This window comes from Nymphalis io, chromosome 30, assembly GCF_905147045.1.
Source record: "Nymphalis io chromosome 30, ilAglIoxx1.1, whole genome shotgun sequence".
Taxonomy (NCBI): domain Eukaryota; kingdom Metazoa; phylum Arthropoda; class Insecta; order Lepidoptera; family Nymphalidae; genus Nymphalis; species Nymphalis io.
The window spans coordinates 2,636,874-2,657,133 of record NC_065917.1 but is presented as its reverse complement, the minus strand read 5'-3'; the positions used below and the strand labels follow the sequence as shown (position 1 = coordinate 2,657,133).

At 36.3% G+C, this 20,260-nt stretch overlaps 2 protein-coding genes across 2 annotated transcripts; one reads left to right on the top strand and one right to left on the bottom strand.

Annotated features, from left to right (window-relative positions):
* Window positions 1-8,432: 8,432 nt before the first annotated feature.
* LOC126780107 (cleavage and polyadenylation specificity factor subunit 5) lies at window positions 8,433-12,086 on the bottom strand. Its single transcript, XM_050504372.1, has 4 exons — window positions 11,687-12,086; window positions 11,127-11,238; window positions 10,722-10,812; window positions 8,433-9,436 (listed from the first exon to the last, which is right to left on the bottom strand). The coding sequence occupies exons 1-4, from the start codon at window positions 11,911-11,913 to the stop codon at window positions 9,189-9,191; spliced, it is 678 nt and encodes a 225-aa protein (XP_050360329.1). The 5' UTR covers window positions 11,914-12,086; the 3' UTR covers window positions 8,433-9,188.
* A 286-nt stretch (window positions 12,087-12,372) lies between these two features.
* Window positions 12,373-19,037, top strand: LOC126780113 (uncharacterized). The gene is made up of 4 exons (XM_050504378.1): window positions 12,373-12,583; window positions 12,773-12,941; window positions 13,872-14,003; window positions 18,295-19,037. The coding sequence occupies exons 1-4, from the start codon at window positions 12,475-12,477 to the stop codon at window positions 18,509-18,511; spliced, it is 627 nt and encodes a 208-aa protein (XP_050360335.1). The 5' UTR covers window positions 12,373-12,474; the 3' UTR covers window positions 18,512-19,037.
* The last annotated feature ends 1,223 nt before the right edge of the window (window positions 19,038-20,260 follow it).

Genomic DNA, 20,260 nt, shown 5'->3' with positions numbered 1-20,260 from the left:
AATTATAAAACATTTTTTATTGTTACGTCGTAAGGACTTAATTTATTTTCAAATTAAGAATGTTTTCATGCTTAACATGGCCATTTTTAAATATCGATTTTTATTAAAGAATATTAGTAACGCTCATATTATTTTAAGGAATTCTAATATTCCTATTCACTCCTCCAATATATAATTTCTTTTTTTTCGAACTGATTTGTTGCTGTTGGCCGAAATGGCTTCTACAGCGCCACCGGGCGGGGGACGAGTCTAAGATACTCAGCCGGATGTGGGGAGCTCACTTAAGGGCTCAGAATACGCTCCTATAAGGCCGAACCTCGGCTTAGAACACCGTTGTCGTCAGGAAGGACACTATGAGTGCAATGACCCCGTCGATGATAAGAGGGTTCGAGTGCCTGGCGGTTTTCTCGAAATATTTTATCGAGAGATCCTTGATTACCTTGGAGATGGAATCAAGTTTGAAATCTTTGTGTAAATCTATATTACGTAAGTACCACGGACAGCCCGAGACCATGCGTAAAAATCTATTTTGTTTAACCTGTAGGCGGGCTATATTGTGTTCGCCAGTGTGTGCGAATGCGACGCTAGCGTATGTGAGAATGGGACGGACGCATTTTTTTTTTACACATAATAGGCAAGCGCTTGTCCGTTGACTTGCCTGATCTTAAGCATAGTCAAGGTCTAGGATGTAGCGCGCCTGCCCAAAAGGAACCCGTTTACCCTGGATTTAAAGATCCCAACATTGTACCTATTAGGAAATATGGACTGAGGCAAAGCTTTCCACATAATGTCACTTTATTCCTAAGGGACATTTTACTGCGCCTACATAGCATCGGATATAATCTACTTAGAACTGAAAATAAATAAGAATTATAACTAATAAGCAAAGAATCTGGGGGGGTAAGTTTTTAATTACTTTATTAGTAATACGGTCGGGGCCGAGTGACTTTTTTGCATGTAGATCGTGCACTATCATTTTGACCTTATCTATCGTGGTAGGGGTGAGTGGTTCACTAACGGGGGGATGAGAAATTAATTATGTGACCGTCGAGTCAACTTTCGCAAGGTGCTCGGGGTTCAAGTGTAAAGACAGCCCAATCTGTGTATGTGATGACGGAGAGGAGTAAACCATCCACCAAATAACCCGAATGGATACAGAAGCCCAAATTAATTGTAACATAAGAATAAATGAAATATAAAACATATTAGAAGACAAGGCAAAAAAAAAACAATTTTTTGGAATTTTGAAATTACGTAACGAAAAAAAGTATTGAATGAAACAAAGACATATAAAACAAAAGAAAATAGAAACAAGTAAAATAAAATAAAGAAATAAAACAGAAGAAAAGTGGACAAGGTCTCCGATCTCCATGCCGGAGGAGAAGCGGCCGGTATTTCACAAAAGTGAAGTGGCATAATAACAAATAAAAAAAAAAGTGCTCGGGGTCGCACGGGTGTAGACTGGGGGGCACTCTCGGGCCGTAAACCATTACACTATTGACGCTTCCAACCTAATACCTAAATGGGAATAAAAAATATAATAACAAGTTTCTTACAAATTCCCAATTTATAGTAGTATTAACTTAACATTTATATTTCGAAACTGTTAAAATTGTTTTTTTTTTTTATAATTGCCAGTAAGGTAAATGACTACTCGACCAAATGATAAGTGGTAGTAGAAGCGTTAGTCCAAACGCGACGACAGTACAGTCTGGAAGGATGTTCTGAACTAACCGCTTGGCTGGCCGCAAGATGCCTCATCACGCCTCGTTTGAAGGAATTAAAAATATTGTTGAATTTAATAATCTATTATTTTTACTACAACTTTTGTCGACCAAAATTCGTACCTAAGAGTATAATCAGCGTAGTAAGCCAATAGAGATGTTAAGCTAATTATATGTTTTTTTTAACATTTATTTCGTCCGTAAAACTGGATACAATTAGGTAATATTGAATTATAAAAACGAAATATAGTTCAGTTTAAACTGATGCAATTTAATATTTGGCATTTTTACTGGAATTAAAAGTGCAAGAATAATGTTAGGGTAAAACCTTTTAAAAATGAATTAATAATAATGTCCTCCATACCAATTTCGGCCACGGCGGCCAATCTCAAGAGAGATTAGCCAACCGCGCTGGAGATATTATAGTGCACGAGCGTGTGCGCAAACATATTTGCACTCTCTATTCCCTAACTCTCATAACCCGATGGGACGGCAATACGACACGACCGGAAAGAGTTCAGGCGCATGACCAACGGCTTTACGTACTTTCCGAGGCACGGGAGTGTACACACTTCCAACTTCCAGACTGCGTGCTGCTACTGAGAATTTTCTGATAGAAAAAACCCAATATTTTTTTTATTTACCCGGCCCGGGAATAGAACTCAGGACCTCCGGGTCTGCGGCCTTATATCTAGCCACTAGACCAGTGATTCTCAACTAATGTGCCGCGGGGCACTTTTGTATACCACAAAATTCAAAAATTTTAGATATAAAATTTTGTTAATATTATTAAATAATATGATGTTAATAGAAAAATCAACCAACTAAAAAAAATGATCAAAATTGTTAAATGTAGAAAACGATATGAGAGTAGCATTGGCGTTTTTACGACCGAAATATAAATGAAATTTTAAAAAAAACATCAAACTCAAATTTCTCATTAAAAGTATACTTATTATTAACACGTAATTAATTAACATACTGTTACTTTTGTAGTACATACTATTTTATTTTGCAAATTTAAATTTATGACCAACGGCTTTACGTGCTTTCCGAGGCACGGGAGTGTACACACTTCCAACTTCCAGACTCCGGGCAAAAAATGCCCGTAATGAATAAATTATAAGTAGCGTCAACAATAAACAAACGACTGAATTGAATAAAATAAATATAAAAATATTCACTAGTTTTAGATATATTTTATTTACCTATTTATACATTATAGTACATCATCTGGAAATATTACAGAAAAATACTAAGATCACATTGAGATGAGGCGGAATTAAAAAATCACATTTACTTTTTAAGAATTACTTTAAAGGCATCCATTGAAATAGACGTAAGTACCTTTAATAACTTTACTAAATATCATATTTATAAATATACTATGAACATCTCTCTGTTCAAGATCGAATTAAATTATGTCAAATATTATTTTAGTTTTCCTTTTCGTCAATAGATGACGTTAGTTGTATTTTAAATCACGCTATAGATGTTATTTCTTTAAGTACTTAATAGGCTTGATCTCTTTACAAGGTGAGAGAACAAAAATGCTACCTGACCAACGGTAGATATTTGGTGGTTTTGTTCTTAGAGTAGTACACGTACGGTACTACCGGGTAACCCCAAACACACATTCTATGTGCGAAATATAATTAATTATCTCAATAACAAAAATCTGAATGTCTTGTCGCAAACGTTACAACATTTCATTCCCGGACACGATAGATAATGTTCACATTTTCTTACTTTAATTATAGAACACATCCTTATATATAACACACACACACACACTTATATATCGCTGGAAAAACGCATTTACGCGTTTCCCCCACATTGGGGGTTATGTGGGACTCCCCTGCACTGAAGGCGCCGAAATACCCACTAAAAACCAGCGGTACCCACTCCGTCTTGTCGAAGGGGCGTCACGGGATCGCTTGCGCATCCTACCGTGACGCACCGACGGTTGGCCCGCTCAAGCAGGCCTCCATTCCTAGGGGGTTCTCGGGGTACGGAGTACCCCCTACCCCAGCGGCGCTCACGGTGGAGGAAGAAGGTGCGCATAGCGTCGGCGCCTCCTCCCGTGTCTTCTTCGGCGGAGCGAATCAACGGCAGCCTCGCCTCTCGCTCTCGCTCCGCGACCTCCTTCTGCAACATGACACTCGCAAAAAGAGACCATCTCCATTCAACACCTCTCGCTGCCACGCATAGCGTTAATCACGCTCGGCAGCGAGAGGTCTCCACCAACTATCGCCGCTAGGGTATGCCTCTGGGGCCCCCACGCAACACACTCCGTTAAAGTGTGATGTGCCGTGTCCAGTGGCGCACCACACTCATGGCAGGAGGGTGATATCTCCCGCCTCGCTATCCCGTGTAGGTACTTACCGAAACAGTCGTGTCCGGTAAGCAGAGATCTCAAATCGGATGTATCTGTGGTCCGACAGAGTGTCCGCAGTTCTCCGAGTTGCAATCCGCTGATTTGTGGCCATCGAGGTCGCACCGGAAGCAAAGGCCTCCTCGTTCAGCCTTGGATGGGCAGATTGTATTTGTATGGCCAAGGCCCATACACTTGAAGCAGCGCAGAGGGCGCTGCTCTAGTACGCAAACTCTGGTCGAGCTCCATCCAACCAGGAGACGACCGGCGTTGGACAGCTTTCTTGCTGCAGCTATCGGACATGTCACGAGGGCCATACCCATATATCCGGGTCCACGTGACACCTCTCCACATCTTATCGTTTCAGTGGGGCAATTCCCTTTTCGAGCGACTGCAGCGATAATTTTTTCCTTCGTGACGAAGTAGTCTTCCCCGTCACCTTAATATCCACCCATTTTATGGGACGGACGACGCTGGCCACTCCATCCAGCACCGTGCGGAGCTGGTCAGCCAGCTTATCCGCCTGGTCTGACGCCGCCCATGGCAGCTCCAGCACTCTGGCCCCTGTAACGGACTTTGAGTCCGCCAGTGATCGCAAGGTCCTGCAGTTTCACACCCTGCTCGGCGCGCTCCAAAACTTGGGCATACGTAACGCCCTTCTGCTCCGCTTTAACGCCGACTGACGACATTATGTCCGCCTTGAAACCTTCATCGTTTGACTATCCCACGCAGAACTGTTGGAAACCTCATTTGCCACTGCCGCCGTAGTCCGTCTCTCATTGAACTCCCGGCGGTGAGCCTTTATTTCGGCCTTGAGACCGTCCACTTCCTTACGCAGGCGGCCATTATCGGCACGGAGTTTCCGTGTCTCCTCCGCTTCCGTGCGAGACGCTAGGGCGTCAATTATTCCCTGCAAGGCAGCCACTGACTCCTGTAGTTTTTTGGAAACTCCTTTTAGTTTGGAGGATTTTTGCACCGCGTCCAAAATGAGGACTGTATCGCGGCCAGCCTGTGCGCGAAGTTCCTATGTGTTCATCTTCGCAGGATCCTTCCTAGCTTCTGATGCGGACTCTTCGGAGTCCAGTATCGCCTGCGAAACGTCCTTTCTGAACGCCCTACTCCTCAAGGAACGCTCAAATGCCTCCTCCTTGGCCTCGGCGACCTTCTCCTTGAGCTCGGCCTTAGCCCGAGCGAGGCCACTACCACGCCTCTTCGACGCTAACATACTCCGACTATCAAGCTTACTTTTGGCAGCCATTGTTGTTTCCGTCTCCGTATCGGAGTCGGAGTTAAAAGTGGCGAGCCCATCATAAAGCCTTTTTCGGCCAATCAAGGCATCGGACGGCAACTCAGTGTCGACGTCCATCGCCAAAAACAAATACAAGCACGAATAACAATAGCACTATAAAAAAAAAACAGGGTCTACAAAGACCCAGTCCGAAACAATAAATACACTCATTAGGCAAAACAATAGTACAAAGCAGAATGTCCAGATGTGCCGCATTAGAGATAGAGACAACACAGTTTTACAACGCCAGATGTCGATTGAATTGATCAAATCGAACAATCTTCGCAGTAAACACAACCTCACTCGACGACGTCCGAACGTTGACTCAAGGAGATTGCCAACTGCACAAACGAGCAAATCGAAAAAAAACACAAAACCAATTACTGAGCATTAATGAAATTGTCGGTGCTATCACTACTTACATGTCACTTGCAGTCATGCGGCGTTCCATTTCAAAAGGTCATATGTTAACGGAAAAAAAATAACGTATTGTACAAAACATTTAAAAATAAATAAAAATATTCGTAATGCCATTTATATCACTTTAGTTTAAACAAATACATACAGCTCATATTTTAAATATATAATATTGTAATCATTAATTATCAGTGGTATATTTAAAAAAAAATAAAACTTTCAAGTCTTTGAGACAACGTATATAGACGTCCTAACAATCAATTATCTATCTTTTGTGTCTAGCGTACTAATTATATAGAGAGGTTAATAAATTTTTTTTTTTTTATTATTTTTATAGAATAGGAAGGCGGACGAGCATATGGGCCACCTGATGGTAAGTGGTCACCAACGCCCATAGACATTGGCATTGTAAGAAATGTTAACCATCGCTTACATCGCCGATGCGCCACCAACCTTGGGAACTAAGATGTTATGTCCCTTGTGCCTGTAATTACACTGGCTCACTCACCCTTCAAACCGGAACACAACGATACCAAGTGCTGTTTTGCGGTAGAATATCTGATGTGTTTGGTGTAATATAAATTATGACAATAATATCTATATTCTTATATACATAAAATTAAAATTTATTATTAAATGTTTTTGTTTAACTAGTTAGTTTTTCTATATTTACGTTAGATATTATTATTATATACATTTTTGGAGTTAAATATTATAATGATAGGATATTGTTCGTTTCAATATTGTTGGTAGCAGTTTTTTATATTGATTATAAATGTTGTATATATACAATCAGACGTGTGCAATCAGATTAATGATTAACGATTACAATGCGTAATCATCAATCACGATTACAGTAAAACGAAAGTTATCAAAAAAGTGAGTGAGTCAAGTAGCCGCTTTAGAACTTCCTAGCGCGCCCTCATCAGATTCAATAAAAGTTAATCTGTAATCATGATCGATGATTACACATTGTAACCGTCGCCGTTAATTTGATTACATTCTGCCCAAGTTTACCTGCAAAGGCAAATCACACGGTACATTAAGATGAAATGTATTTTACAACAAGCGTTTAGCGATTATTCGATGGTATATATTGCTTAAAATAAATAAATAAAACTTAGCTCAAAAACTTGGATATTAATTATAGACAAATTATATTTTTTTTACAACTTTCAGGCTCGAACCAAGGACAATAAGTCCTACTCCAGAACCATAGACTAGATTCATAAATCACTGAAACAATAGACAAATTATACTACGACTCAATTAACCCTCTCCCTTCTCCAACTTAAGCTGAAATTTCCAATACTTTCTTAGCAAATGCCACTATTATACATTATGTACATTAGTACAAAAATACCGTATAACTATTTCTTTTTACAAAATACTTTCTTTCCTTTTTTTTTACATTCACGAGAAAGAGACAGCAAGTCCCGTCCAATTAAAACATTTATACACTGTACAATAGATTCAGCAATAATTTTTATCTTGTTTATATACTTACATAACGATATATGTACATTAAAAAAAATATATATATAAATTGGAGCCAAACTCGAGTCTCACTCGCTCGCTCGGTACAGTTAGAGGCAATCAAATTATTAATCGAATACTTATGATAGGAATATGTCTTTTTTTTTATATAGAATAGGAAGGCGGACGCGCATATAGACCACCTGATAGTAAGTCACCAACGCCCATAGACATTGGCATTGTAAGAAATCTTAACCATCGCTTACATCGCCAATGCGTCACCAACTTCGGCAACTAAGATGTTATGTCCCTTGTGCCTGCAATTACACTGGCCCACTCACCCTTCAAACCGGAACACAACAATACCAAATACTGCTGTTTTGCGTTATAATATCTAATGGCACCAACCCAGACGGGCTTGCACAAAGCTCTACCGGCAGTAATATAAAAAATAATTTACAATTTACAAAAATTAATTAATAAACAAATTATAAAAAAGTACTAAAGATTGTCTATGACCTCAAAGCTACATGTGCGTGAGGTCTATGTCAGTTAACTCGGTAAACATTTGTACGTAAATATTGTATCGAATAGACAAATATTAAAATTAGTACAATTAATTCGAATTATAGCATAAAATTGTATTAAAATTTATTTCTAAGCATAATTCAACAGCGAGTTCTGCTGACCGTACTTACATTATGATAAATTCCCTATTTATAAATCTTATCTCTATACCACGCTTTATGTGTGAAAAACAACCAGTATATACACATATCACACACACAAACACATTTTATGTTAATAATGTTAGTAGACAATTATGATTTTCAAATTTAGTGATTTTCCTTAGATGTTTTGGAAACAACAAGATGGACAGTTATGTTAAACAGCTATATATTAAACAATATTTAAATAACTACGAGTTGAGGATTTTTTTTAAACCTCAATTTGTATCTATAATTGTTTAACAGTTATTTTTAATTGCGCTTCTATTTGACACAATGTTTGAACGGCTCGCTATCTCTTTCCCGCCTGAACATAAGAACGAGATAACAATATAAGCACTCATTCGTACAAATAAATATTATATAAATCGTCTTAAAGCTAAGAAACAGTCTTCTTTCTTCGGGTACAATAAATGAAACTTCAATTAATTTTATTATTTAGTCAAATTAACTTATTTATTACAAACAAATAGTCTGCTTATATTTAATTTATATCTATATTTAGAGGGGGGGATAGAATGTGTTCATTTCAAATGTATATTACACACAGCCTATTCTAATCAGACGAGTAAAGATACATAGACAACTCCAACACTGAATCGATGCGATATCATTGGTCGAGAACTGGAATCAAGTATGATTGAATTTCTCTTAACAAAAATTAAAATCAACAAAGTTATCTGAACTTTGGAATGAAAATGAATATAAACAATTGAATTGAAGTGTGTTGTCATATCTAAACTAAATATATAAATGGGTAATTAATTCTATCTGTTACGCTTTCACGGCCACTGAATCAAGGTTATTGAAATTTGATATGAATCATGATTAAACCCCAAGGAAGGATACAGGCAACTTTTTTTTCCCTAACGCCTATCTAACACGCAGGCGGAAACTTGTTAAACAAGAACTGTTTGTAGTGCATAATACAGCAAAGCCGTTAGTTAATCACATGGATTATTAGTTGATTTTTTTAAACTCAACCGCTTGAATTGGAATAGGCTATTGTACATTTCACTATGATAGTATGAAATTGTTCTTATCATGTTTGTCCGATTACTATTGTTACAAATCGTTCACTATTGTGTAACACTTTAAATATAATTTTGTATGGAACACGACACATTTCAATAAGGTTCCCAACGTACCCACATATCCCTTCTCCCCTCCCTTCTACTATCTCACATGTACACAAAGTTGAATCTGCACAAGCTCTGCGACAGGGACGATATTATTGGTCCATAGCCCTGTGCGTTGTCGTACAGCTCAAACAGTGGAGCCGCTACTAATTTATAATTCTTCGGCACAGCAAACAGTGCCCTGTCTTGTAGTTGAACTAAGAACAGACGTTTGTGTTCCTTGGGCTTTGTTATGTGCGGTGGAATGTATGGATATTGGGGCGGTTCGAAGTTCGGGCGCCACCAGTTGCCTGAAATTTTAATAAATTATTAGTATAGTTGAAGCGAGATAACTCAATGAAAATTAGTCTAAGATTGGCGGGCAAGGAAACACTTATTTTTCACTTTACCTCACTCTTGTAATGAAACGACACAACCGGAAAAAGTTCTTTCAAGTGTTTTCCTGACCATGGGTGTGTATACACTCCAAACTTCCAGGCTTCGAAGCAATCCTGTCTGGAAGTTTGTACAACCCCGTTCCTCGGAAAGCACGTAAAGCCTATCATCAATCAATATCAATTTATCCTGCGCCTCAACTCTCGAATTGCCGTCCCATAGGCTTGAGGACGAGTGAGAGAATAGAGAGTGCATCTATGTTCATCTATGAATGAAAACATCGTGAGGAAACCTGCATGTGTCTAATTTCATCGAAATTCTGCCACATGTGTATTCCACCAACCCGCATTGGAGCAGCATGGTGGAAATAAGCTCCAAGCCCTCTCCTCAAAAAGGGAGAGGAGGCCTTAGCCCAGCAGTGGGACATTAACAGGCTGTTACTGTATTAAAAAAGTAATATCTAATGGGCGCTTAAGTATAGTAGAGTAAAAATACTTAAACGATTATGCAATCGTCTTTATAACAATTTATTTCTGTCAAATGCAATGCAAAAATGACACATCAAACAGTCGTTAGTATCTAAACGTTAAATAAGTGTCATAATATAGGTATGTATATTGTTTTTTTTTTTATATAGAATAGGAAGGCAGACGAGCATATGGGCCACCTGATAGTAAGTAGTCACCAAACGCCCTTAGACATTGGAATTGTAAGAAATGTTGAAAGAAATGTCTTACATAGCCAATGCGCCACCAACCTTGGGAACTAAGATTTTATGTCCCTTGTGCCTGTAATTACACTGGCTCACTCACCCTTCAAACCGGAACACAACAATATCAAGTATTGTTGTTTTGCGGTAGAATATTTGAAGAGTGGGTGGTACCTACCCAGACGAGCTTGCACAAAGCCCTACCACCAGTAAACCACAAGTGTTTTCTACAATCACAAATATAATATTAAAAAAAAATTGTAAACATTAAAAACTAATATAATAATATTTATTATAAGATATTAATATAATGAATTATAAAGTGAGTTTGTTTATTTTGGTCTCACATCTTGGTACCTAACACAACTTTGGATGAGTATAAATGTTGGTCCTTCGAGCCGGATAAAATTTGCTTCAACTACATAACCAAAAGTACTTAGTATAGTAAAACAAAAAGAACTAGCATTGTATAAATTTATGATCACACATACCTATAGTGTCTTCTATGGACCACTCCTGTTTAACACCGTCTTGTCTACCGAGTGTCTCTGTAAGCAGTCTCTTCAATCCTTCAATTTCGTCCTGTAATAGGAAGTGCAAAATTTATTAAAAATGTTAGTGTAACAATTAAAATAGCACATGCAACTGGCAAGCTGTCAAAAAGTTCTCTCGGTCCGAGCCAATAAGTCTGTTAGGTTTTCTGTTGAGATATTCAGAGTCGCAGACCAGAGTCTGTAAGTTGGACGAGCTTATCTTCCCTTCCCACAATAACCATAATTTTTTTTTCAGATTTCCTGTGTAATAAGATTAATAATAATAATGTTTTCATGACCAATTTAATTTTTTTCTACTCATTAATGCATTAAAAAGTATGTGATACAGTTTTATTTTGATACCTCTCCGGGATTCAGTTCCCCGCCTGGTAATTTGAAGAAAGCTGTGCCCAGCTGGAGAAGCAGCACATGAGGGAGACCATGTTCATGAACTAATAGCACACCTTCTACTGATCTGAAATATTCATTATTTTGTTCGTTTCAGAAATAGTTTACACAGTCATAACATTAATATCGAGTTTATTCAATTTATAATTAAAATAAACTTTATAAATTAATTCTTTAATTGTTTACAGATAGAGTATTGTTTACGTTGGATGCACTTAGGCCAAAACAGTTGTCTCAACATTGACATTAGAACCATTCCATTTATGAATTTATTTTTACTTTTGTTTAATTCTTTTGTTTTAGTGAATCACATCAATCAATGACATGAGAGTAAAAGAGCAAAATTAACGAAAAAGAACCGCCTCTTTTCAACTTTAGGATCTGGAAGGGATTCATTGCTACTTCCTTGGCAAAAAATAATAACAGAAAAGGAAAATAAAATAAACAAAATCAGACGACCACAATTAGGATATACCTATTATTTAATACAATAGTTAGAAGTGTGTTTCACGAACCTTCTCATGCCTATCTTTCCGAATTCCTCACGCATCCTCTGAAACCTAGCTGGTACAGATGCATCTTTTTCAAATAGTGGTTCCTTGGTACCAAATGTGTAATTCGTTAAGGGATAAAGATTTATTGTTCTATTTAACGTTAAACTTGCATTGCTTTGGCTATTTTGATGCTGGACACCTGGTCTCGCTGGCCATTGCTTGCTACCGGCTCCTTGGACTGCCGCCATTTTAACAGTTTCACTCCTTTTTGACACTTATTTTATAAAACGAAGTTCAGTTTTTCAACGAAAAAAGTTTAATCTACGTAATTTGTTATAAAATATAATACAAAATACAGTTTTTACTATAAAGTAAATTGATAAAGAAAACAATACACTCGCTCAAGCTTTGGTCCGCCATGTACAAAAATACAGATTAAAAATTAACGTTTCAATACACACGTTTTATAATGTGTCGATAATTATTTGTAAATAGGAGAAATTACTTTTTTTATCAATTTGTATTTTTGGAAATAAATATTTTATTAATATTTTAAAATGGATTAAAATCTTACCATAAAAATAATTAAATAATTATTATAGGTAGGTATTTAACATTTTCTTATATTAATCTTTTTGAGTTTGACGTTTTGGGTAGGTAGTGCCAGTTTATGATGTATATATGTATTATCTATGGCCTATGGGTAAGTTGACTTAAAACTAGTTGAAGTTTGTACTGTTTATGTTATAACTTTGGTTTTCAAAATTAGAGAAAATATATGCTGTGTAAATGTTCTTATTGTAGTGAAAATGTTATCACAGCAATTAGAACTGTTATCAGAGAGCCCTTTACAATGGACATCTGTCTCTTATGTTACTCCGGAAATACAGAAAAAGGAAATAAGACCATTTGTTTTGTGTGAGTTTTACGAATAATATAATGTTGTGTGAAATATAATTAAGCGGTATAGATGATTCTTATAGCTTGACTATGTAATTAGGTGTAGTATTTTAATTGAACATTACTAAAACTAAAAAAAAATATCACGTTCTTGTTTTAAATTTTTGTTGTTGATTATAAAAAGGATTGATGAATGTTAACTTTTAGTGGCTCTTAAAGAACTAGAAGGTAAACCAGACAGCAGAACTTCGAGTTTACAGAATGCCAACAAGTTTGCAGCAATTAGATCTATCGTACGACATGTTGCAAGATTACGTTCAGCTACCAAAGAACCATGGAGTGGAAGCGACATGCAGATATTTCTGGAAGGCTTGAGGTTTGTACATAAGGTTCTACAGACAGATTTTGGCCATGGTGGCCAATCTCAAGAGAGATTAGCCAACTATGTAGGAGATATTATAGTACACGAGTGTGTACGCAAACACAGGTGCACTCTCTTTTCCCTCTCTCTCATAATCCGATAGGACGGCAATCCGACACGACCAGAAAGAGTTCAGGCATAGGACCAACGTCTTAATGTGCTCTTCGAGGCACAGAAGTGTACACACTTCCACAATCCATACATTTTGATTTATGCAATATATTAAATATATATGCAATATCCACCAACCCGCATTGGAGCAGCGTGGTGGAATAAGCTCTAAACCTTCTCAAAAAGAGGAGAGGAGGCCTTTAGCCCAGCAGTGGGACATTCATAGGCTGTTACGGTACGGTTACGGAATATATTAAGCCAGTTTATATAGCGTGTAAGTATTATGCCTGGTGTGAGTTTCCTCTCCTGCCAAGTAGTATTTGAGGTTTGACGAAGATGCTCCAAGCGTGTAATACATACACATGTCTGTATGCTTTTGACTCATTTTTTTTTATTTAATATATGTAGGCACTAGCAAATCGGCCACTTGATAGTATGTGGTCACTACCTTCCATAGACACATGCACTGTAAGAAATAATAACCATCCTTTACGTCACTAATGCACTACAGACCTTCGGGTCTAAGATGTTAAGTTCCTCATATCTGTGGTTACACTGGCTCACTCACTCTTCAAACTGCAATGTCAATTGTTACTGTGCCTTTTTGTGATGGCCCACTTGCAAAAGTAAGGGACTGGCCTTATCACTGATTTATCAATCAGACCCTTAACACTTAGTATAAAAAGAGTAATGTATAATATAAAAAATTAATATTATTGATCTTAAAAGTAATTAAAAGTAATTGATCTTTAATGTAAGTGTTTATATTTGCAGGCTTTCACCAGAGTGTGCGGCCGAGCTGACAGCATTTCTTTGTACTGATGAAATATATCAAAATATTCCAAAACATGTACGGATGAAGCCTGGCATTGTTAATATGCAATGGAAGATAGATTTATCATTAAGGTAAATAAAAATCTTGGGAGTGGACTCCATAACAGAACGCATAGGGGTACATCTTTATAATATTTTGCGATGTCGCTGAAACTAGCTGACAGAACTAGCCGACAGATGACATTCCTGAGCCTAAACTTTTCTATGAGACTGTACTACTTTGTAGCTTATATAACGTTTTAACGCGTTGACTTGACACTTGAAATTTTATATGCAAGTTAATTAAAAGTACCTAAAAGAAATAATAACCACAAAAATGCGGCGCAGAAATTTTAAATATAGTTTTTTTACATTTTCTGGTGTAAAGGGAGCGCGAAAAATAAAGCAACGTCTCGTCGTTTTTATGTTTGACAGTGGCTGTAACTTTTCCGTTTGACGGTTTCTATCATGTATGTGCTATGGTAATGTTGAGAAATTCAAGAATTTTATTATTTAAAAAATTATACCCTGTTTGTAAATAGCTTCATAACGACATTCGATTGAATGACCATAGACAAGGTATCATTAATGTTAGGCTAAAATCTGTTTCAATCTTATGTATAAACACTTTTTTTGGATGGTTTTAGTTTTCGCATACTATGGTTTATACGAGTTAAAAAATTATTTATTGAAGTGACGTCATGGGTGTCAATAAATATTCTCCGGCATAGGGCCGTATCCATTTTCTTTACCTGGTAAAATAAGAGCATAATAGTAGACCGGTTTTTCAGTTTTGTGAAGATGAGAGGTAATTGAACCTGTGGCATCCAATTGACAAAAAATGGGAGATTTTATATCTAATAAGTATCGCAGCGGATTTTCGGTAAAACAAATTATGTTGAGATTGTCTTGAATATATCCACTAAAATGTTCCCCTTTCCAAATGTTATTTTTCCTTGACTTTTGTGTTAAAAAGTTAAGACTCGGTACAGGATCAGAATGTAAATTATATTTTTTTCGTTTTAGTCTCACTAGATTTTTTTCGTAATAACAGCTTACTTGGAGCTATGTTTCTGTTTCCAGAATCTAAAATATGACGTGGAACTTGACTCAATTTCAATGATTCTAGAACAGAAGGGTGTGCTCCTTTAAGGTCATTGGGAAGTTTATCACGTATTTCACCTTTATAAAAACGCCGATGAACTTAATCTCTGTTATGATTTATCGGTCTTCGGTGGAATACTGAAAGATTTATAGTAGACGACGGTTTTCTGATTGAGTCAAAAGAAACAATACTAAATCCTGTGCTAAAGGAATTAGGAATTATGAGCTTATTTTTTTTTATGATCTCAAAAAATCATATTTAAAATATAAAAAATACTGCCGAAAGAATTTTTACGATATCTGCATAAATGATTTTTTTTAATTTTTTTCAAAGTTACGTGTTCTTAAATTCTTTTCTGGGGCGACCGATCGACGCGTGACGTCACATCGCCCGACGTCGCTCGCTCGCCCATACAATTTCGCCTGTATTGTCGCGTTATTCTTGGTTTTATTTATATTTCGGTTTGTATACGATGAAAAATGCATTTCAAAGTTAATCTTAGGTTTATTGTTAATCTTGAAGATGATTTGTGAACTCCGTATCGCAAATGGTATACGTTGAAAAAACCTTAATGACTGTGACCCATTGAAATTGATTTTTACCATATTATGTTTCTTTGAAAGTCAAATATGTAGTCTAATATGTACGTATGATACAAATGAAATCGGATCTTTATTCAAATAGGCTTATAAGGGCACTTTTGAATTACCATGTTACAGTATTGAATTAAATGTAAGGCTACCACCGGTGTTTTAGTTTAACTGACCGATGGACTGAAGCAGTTGTCTAAGAGGCCACCTCTTGGACTCAACTACAACAAAATTGCCGATCACAGTTTTGATCAATCTGCATTAACAAAAGATTGAAATAAACAATAATAATAAAGTCACTAATGTATTTCGAGTAATTTGTGAAAGAATCCGCAATCATAAGGCGATCTTATTATATTATTGCGGTAGATTATTTGTTAGTCTACGTGAAAATACTGCTCTTATTTTAACACAAAATAATATATTAATAATCGTTCTAATATTATTATAAGTAAAAGAACACATGTGGGGCGTCAAATCACAAAGAAGGATAAAATAAATATCGAAATATCAGTGGCTGTTGAATTTGTAGCTATAGAAGAAATGCAAGAATCATCCTTTGAACTTAAATTCGTGTTATTATAAATATTATAAATTTAATAAAAGGAAAGAATTAAGTGGTTTCGTAATAAAATGATTCAATCAATATTATAAAAAGAATAAAATGGAACGAATTAAGAATGTTCGTTACAAAAAGTGATTTAAGTGATTATCAATATTACAGATACAAAAAAAAAGGAAAAAATTAAGTAGGTTCTTAAACTATAGTGTAATAAGGTAGAAAAATAGTTCTCGTCTATAATAAACTTTAAAAAAATTGCAGTTCACAAAGAACTTTTTAAATCGAACAAATTGCGCTCGTGCGCTAAGCAAGTAGCCGACCAGCCGCGTGCCTACCTCACTCATAGACGGGAACTCCCCTGCCGCTCGCCGTTAACGTTTAGGCCTCTGCCTCGAATTTTGCGGGCAGCGGGGCGGCGGCGGCGGCGGCGCGGCAGCGGAGCGGGCAACGCATACCTGTTCTCCAAACTAGCGGGCAGATCGCGCGGCACTATAGCGGTGTAGTGTTGTGTTCGTGGTTGTGTTGTCGAGATATTTGTTTTTATTCGCGAACGAAATGTCTGAAAAACGGCGACATCTTTTTGATTCAAATTTATTCCTAACGCTCGATTTATTGTGGGCAAAAGAATAAGTGGATCCCTACTATAGGGCAAGGAAAATAAATGGCGAGTTTTATCGAAATTATGAAGAACAGAGACAAAATCCCGACAAATTCTACGACTAATAATTGGTTAATTATTCTTCTATTTTTATGGTTCACATCTTTGCTGTTCCATATGGGTGTCCTCTCAAAGATTGCCGAAATAATTAGCTCTTGCACGTCCGAAGACATTTTGATACGTCACAAAAAAAATGTACAACACTATACCTACAATGCAGACACGCAACGCGGGCTGTCACCGCTTGACTGGAGTGCACCGCTCGTTGCCCGCCCCCGCGCCGCTCCTGCACCGCTGTATTCGAGGGTCGGTCCATTTGATTATACGCGTAAGATCCTGCCGCTCCCGCGCCGCCGCCGCCGCCGCCCCGCTGCCCGCGAGATTCGAGGCAGAGGCCTTACTGTGCCTACAGCGGACCGCGCGATTTAGCGCGACAGATTTAATACGAATATTTTATTTTTTATTATTTCCTAAACTATACAATTTTTTTTATAAGAGTTAAAATTCTTTGCCTAATAAAAACGATTGAAAATCATCTTTAATTTTTAAAATATTTTCTTCATTTTATGAATGGCATACACATTTAAAAATAACCAATATTTACGTAGTGGATAATATTATTTATTATATGACGAGCGAAAAACAGCTCGCTAGCGATATTTTTGGATTGCTTTACGATCTAACTTCAACAGTTAATAACCCTAATTTTTAAATTCAATTTTAATTGAAATGAAGATTTTAAGCAAATGAATTAATTGGAATTTTATTGAAAATACTTATTTTCCTTCCTTCCTTTAACCCAGCACAAATGTATTTCTCTAATAATTATTATATTTGTAGTATTAGTTTCTACCAAAAAGACAAAATGGCCTAGTGGTTGGAACGCGTGAATCTTAAACGATGATCGTAGGTTCAAATCCGGGCAAGGGCAAAATTTAGGCGCTTTGATGACGGAATGAATAGTAAAATCGAATACTTTAGTAAATTATAATAAATATAAAATAAATACTATTTAAAACTTATTTTGTTGTTAGCATTTTTAAAATTTACTGATGAGTTTGTCGTTGACGCCGAGTACTGACTACCGAGACTGAGTCGTAGCATTCGAGAGTTCGGCTTATTGATCTGCCTTCACCGCAGATAAAATAAAATAAACTATGCTTTAAATTTCTACGCCACTTTTTTGTGGTTATTATCTCTTTTGGGTTTCTTTAATTGACTTGCATACAAAATTTCAAGTGTCTAAGTCAACGCGTTCAAGAATTATATGCATAGTAGCCATGCTCAATAAGTCCGCACTCCCTTTATCTCAGGATAAATTTAAAAATGCTTAAAATTTCAAGTGTCTAAGTGTACGCGTTAAAATGTTATATAAGCAACAAAGTAGTACAATCTCAAAGAAAAGTTCAGGCTCAGTAATGTCATCTGTCGGCTAGTTTCATATAACATTGAGTTATAATTTTTTTCAGCCAATCCAACATACAATCAGAAAACGCAACTCCACAGCGTTCTAAAGAGATTATGAACAGAGACACGCAGATTATACTTATTTTCAATTTAACTAATGGACAGACGAAGACGTACAGATTATCGATAAGTAAATTTCACGAGTTGAGGTATATTGTTGCAAGTGCCTTAAAGAGTATGATCATATTGGAGAAGAGGAAATGTATGAGGAGAGACTGACAAATACAATTCTATGGGTAGTTTTACCTTTTTGGTGTGAGCCAAAATGTATGGGCCGATGAGCCATAAAGACCCATATTATGTTGTAAAAAAATTGGGAAGAAAAACTGAATGTGTGTTTTTGAACTATATTGTTAATACATATAAAGTATAGTCAAATGTTTGCGTGCATTAAAAATATATTTGTTATTAAATAAAATATTTTATTGTCGAGTTAAGATTATTTTGACAATGGCCTGTAGTATGGATGAACATTTATACCCTATTCCAATCTATGAAGAAGTCAAGGTGCAATACAATTTGCTCACAGCTCTGCTGTATTACGCACTGCAAGCAGTTCTCGATTAATATATATTTATATAACACAACACTATTACACTTAACTTACTTTACTTCCAAAGTTCTGTTAACAGTTAGACATTCAAAATGCAAATTTTACTTATTAAAAAATTAATAGCATAAAAACATTCGTGTAATAACGCATATATGTGCCAACCATAATGGTGACTATATTTTTAAGAGATTTTTTGTTATAAAGATTAAAAATAAATATTGTTTATGGAAATATTATCTGTTTTATTTACATTAAATATTATTTTCAATAGAAATTGATTATACTCTGTCGTAACGTATGGAATACCTCTCTCATTTATGCCTTAGCCTACAAGGCGCCGTCGGCGCTTCGGAATGGAGGGTAGAATTTCAAATGGATTTTAATGCGTAGTTTTTTTTTATAAAATAAATGGCCAACGTCATCCATAGACAAAGACGCTATATGAAATTTTAAGCATTCCTTACATCGCCAATGCGCCACCAACCTTGGGAACTAAGATGTTACGTCATTTGTGCTTGTAGTTACCTTGTCCCACTCACCCTTCAAACTAGAACACAAGTATACTAAAACTGCTGTTTGGCGGTAGAATATTTGATGATTGGGCTTACCTATCCGAAGGGCTAGCACATAAAAATACCACCAATTAAAGTAAGTTATTTATAAATCAAATTATTCAAACAGACTTTTATAAGTACTTATGAATTCGTCATTTGCTACCACCGGTTCGGAATGTGGATTCAACCATGAAGAACCGGCTAGAAACTCTTGTAATTATTCTTTTTCGACAATCAAGTTACGTAGATAATTAAATACAATTGAATTATTTATTTATCCTGTATGGAAATTAAAGAATATTAACTCCATATTTTTTATCATCTATATAAACCTATAACGACAGAAATAATGTAAAAAAGATGCTGGAAATAAAACACTAGTTAATTATAGATCCATTTAACTCAGTATTTTAACAAATAGTTTATTTATTGATAAAAAGCGAAATCCATCGGAAATTGTATAATAAAATATTGATATTGTTCGGATTTTGGGGCAGATTGAGGTTTAAAATCCGGAGCACAATATTAAAATGTACTGAAGTGTGCTTTTAATTATACGAACGTAATTTATAGTAATATAAATAAATACTAGTGTGGGACATTCATCACACACGACCATCTGATCCCAAACTAAGCAAAGCTATTACTATGGAAACCAAACAACTGATATACTCCTTTCCTATGTAAATACATACTTATATAGATAATTACACCCAGACTCAGGAAACAGACATGTTCATGCACACAAATGTGTATCCTGGGTGGGAATCGAACCCACAACCTTCGACGTGAAAGGCAAGAATCTATCAACCACGCCAATCGGCCCTTCAAATATGATATATCAAATCACAGTCATATCAT

Bases quoted from the DNA above. Each gene is read 5' to 3' on its own strand.
- LOC126780107 (XM_050504372.1), bottom strand. From the start codon at position 11,913: ATGGCGGCAGTCCAAGGAGCCGGTAGCAAGCAATGGCCAGCGAGACCA. The intron at 11,239-11,686 runs GTTCGTGAAACA...TGAATATTTCAG, and splicing joins GGAAAGATAGGCATGAGAAG to ATCAGTAGAAGGTGTGCTAT. The intron at 10,813-11,126 runs GTATCAAAATAA...TTCCTATTACAG, and splicing joins GGGAACTGAATCCCGGAGAG to GACGAAATTGAAGGATTGAA.
- LOC126780113 (XM_050504378.1), top strand. From the start codon at position 12,475: ATGTTATCACAGCAATTAGAACTGTTATCAGAGAGCCCTTTACAATGG. The intron at 12,584-12,772 runs GTGAGTTTTACG...GTTAACTTTTAG, and splicing joins AATAAGACCATTTGTTTTGT to TGGCTCTTAAAGAACTAGAA. The intron at 14,004-18,294 runs GTAAATAAAAAT...AATTTTTTTCAG, and splicing joins AAGATAGATTTATCATTAAG to CCAATCCAACATACAATCAG.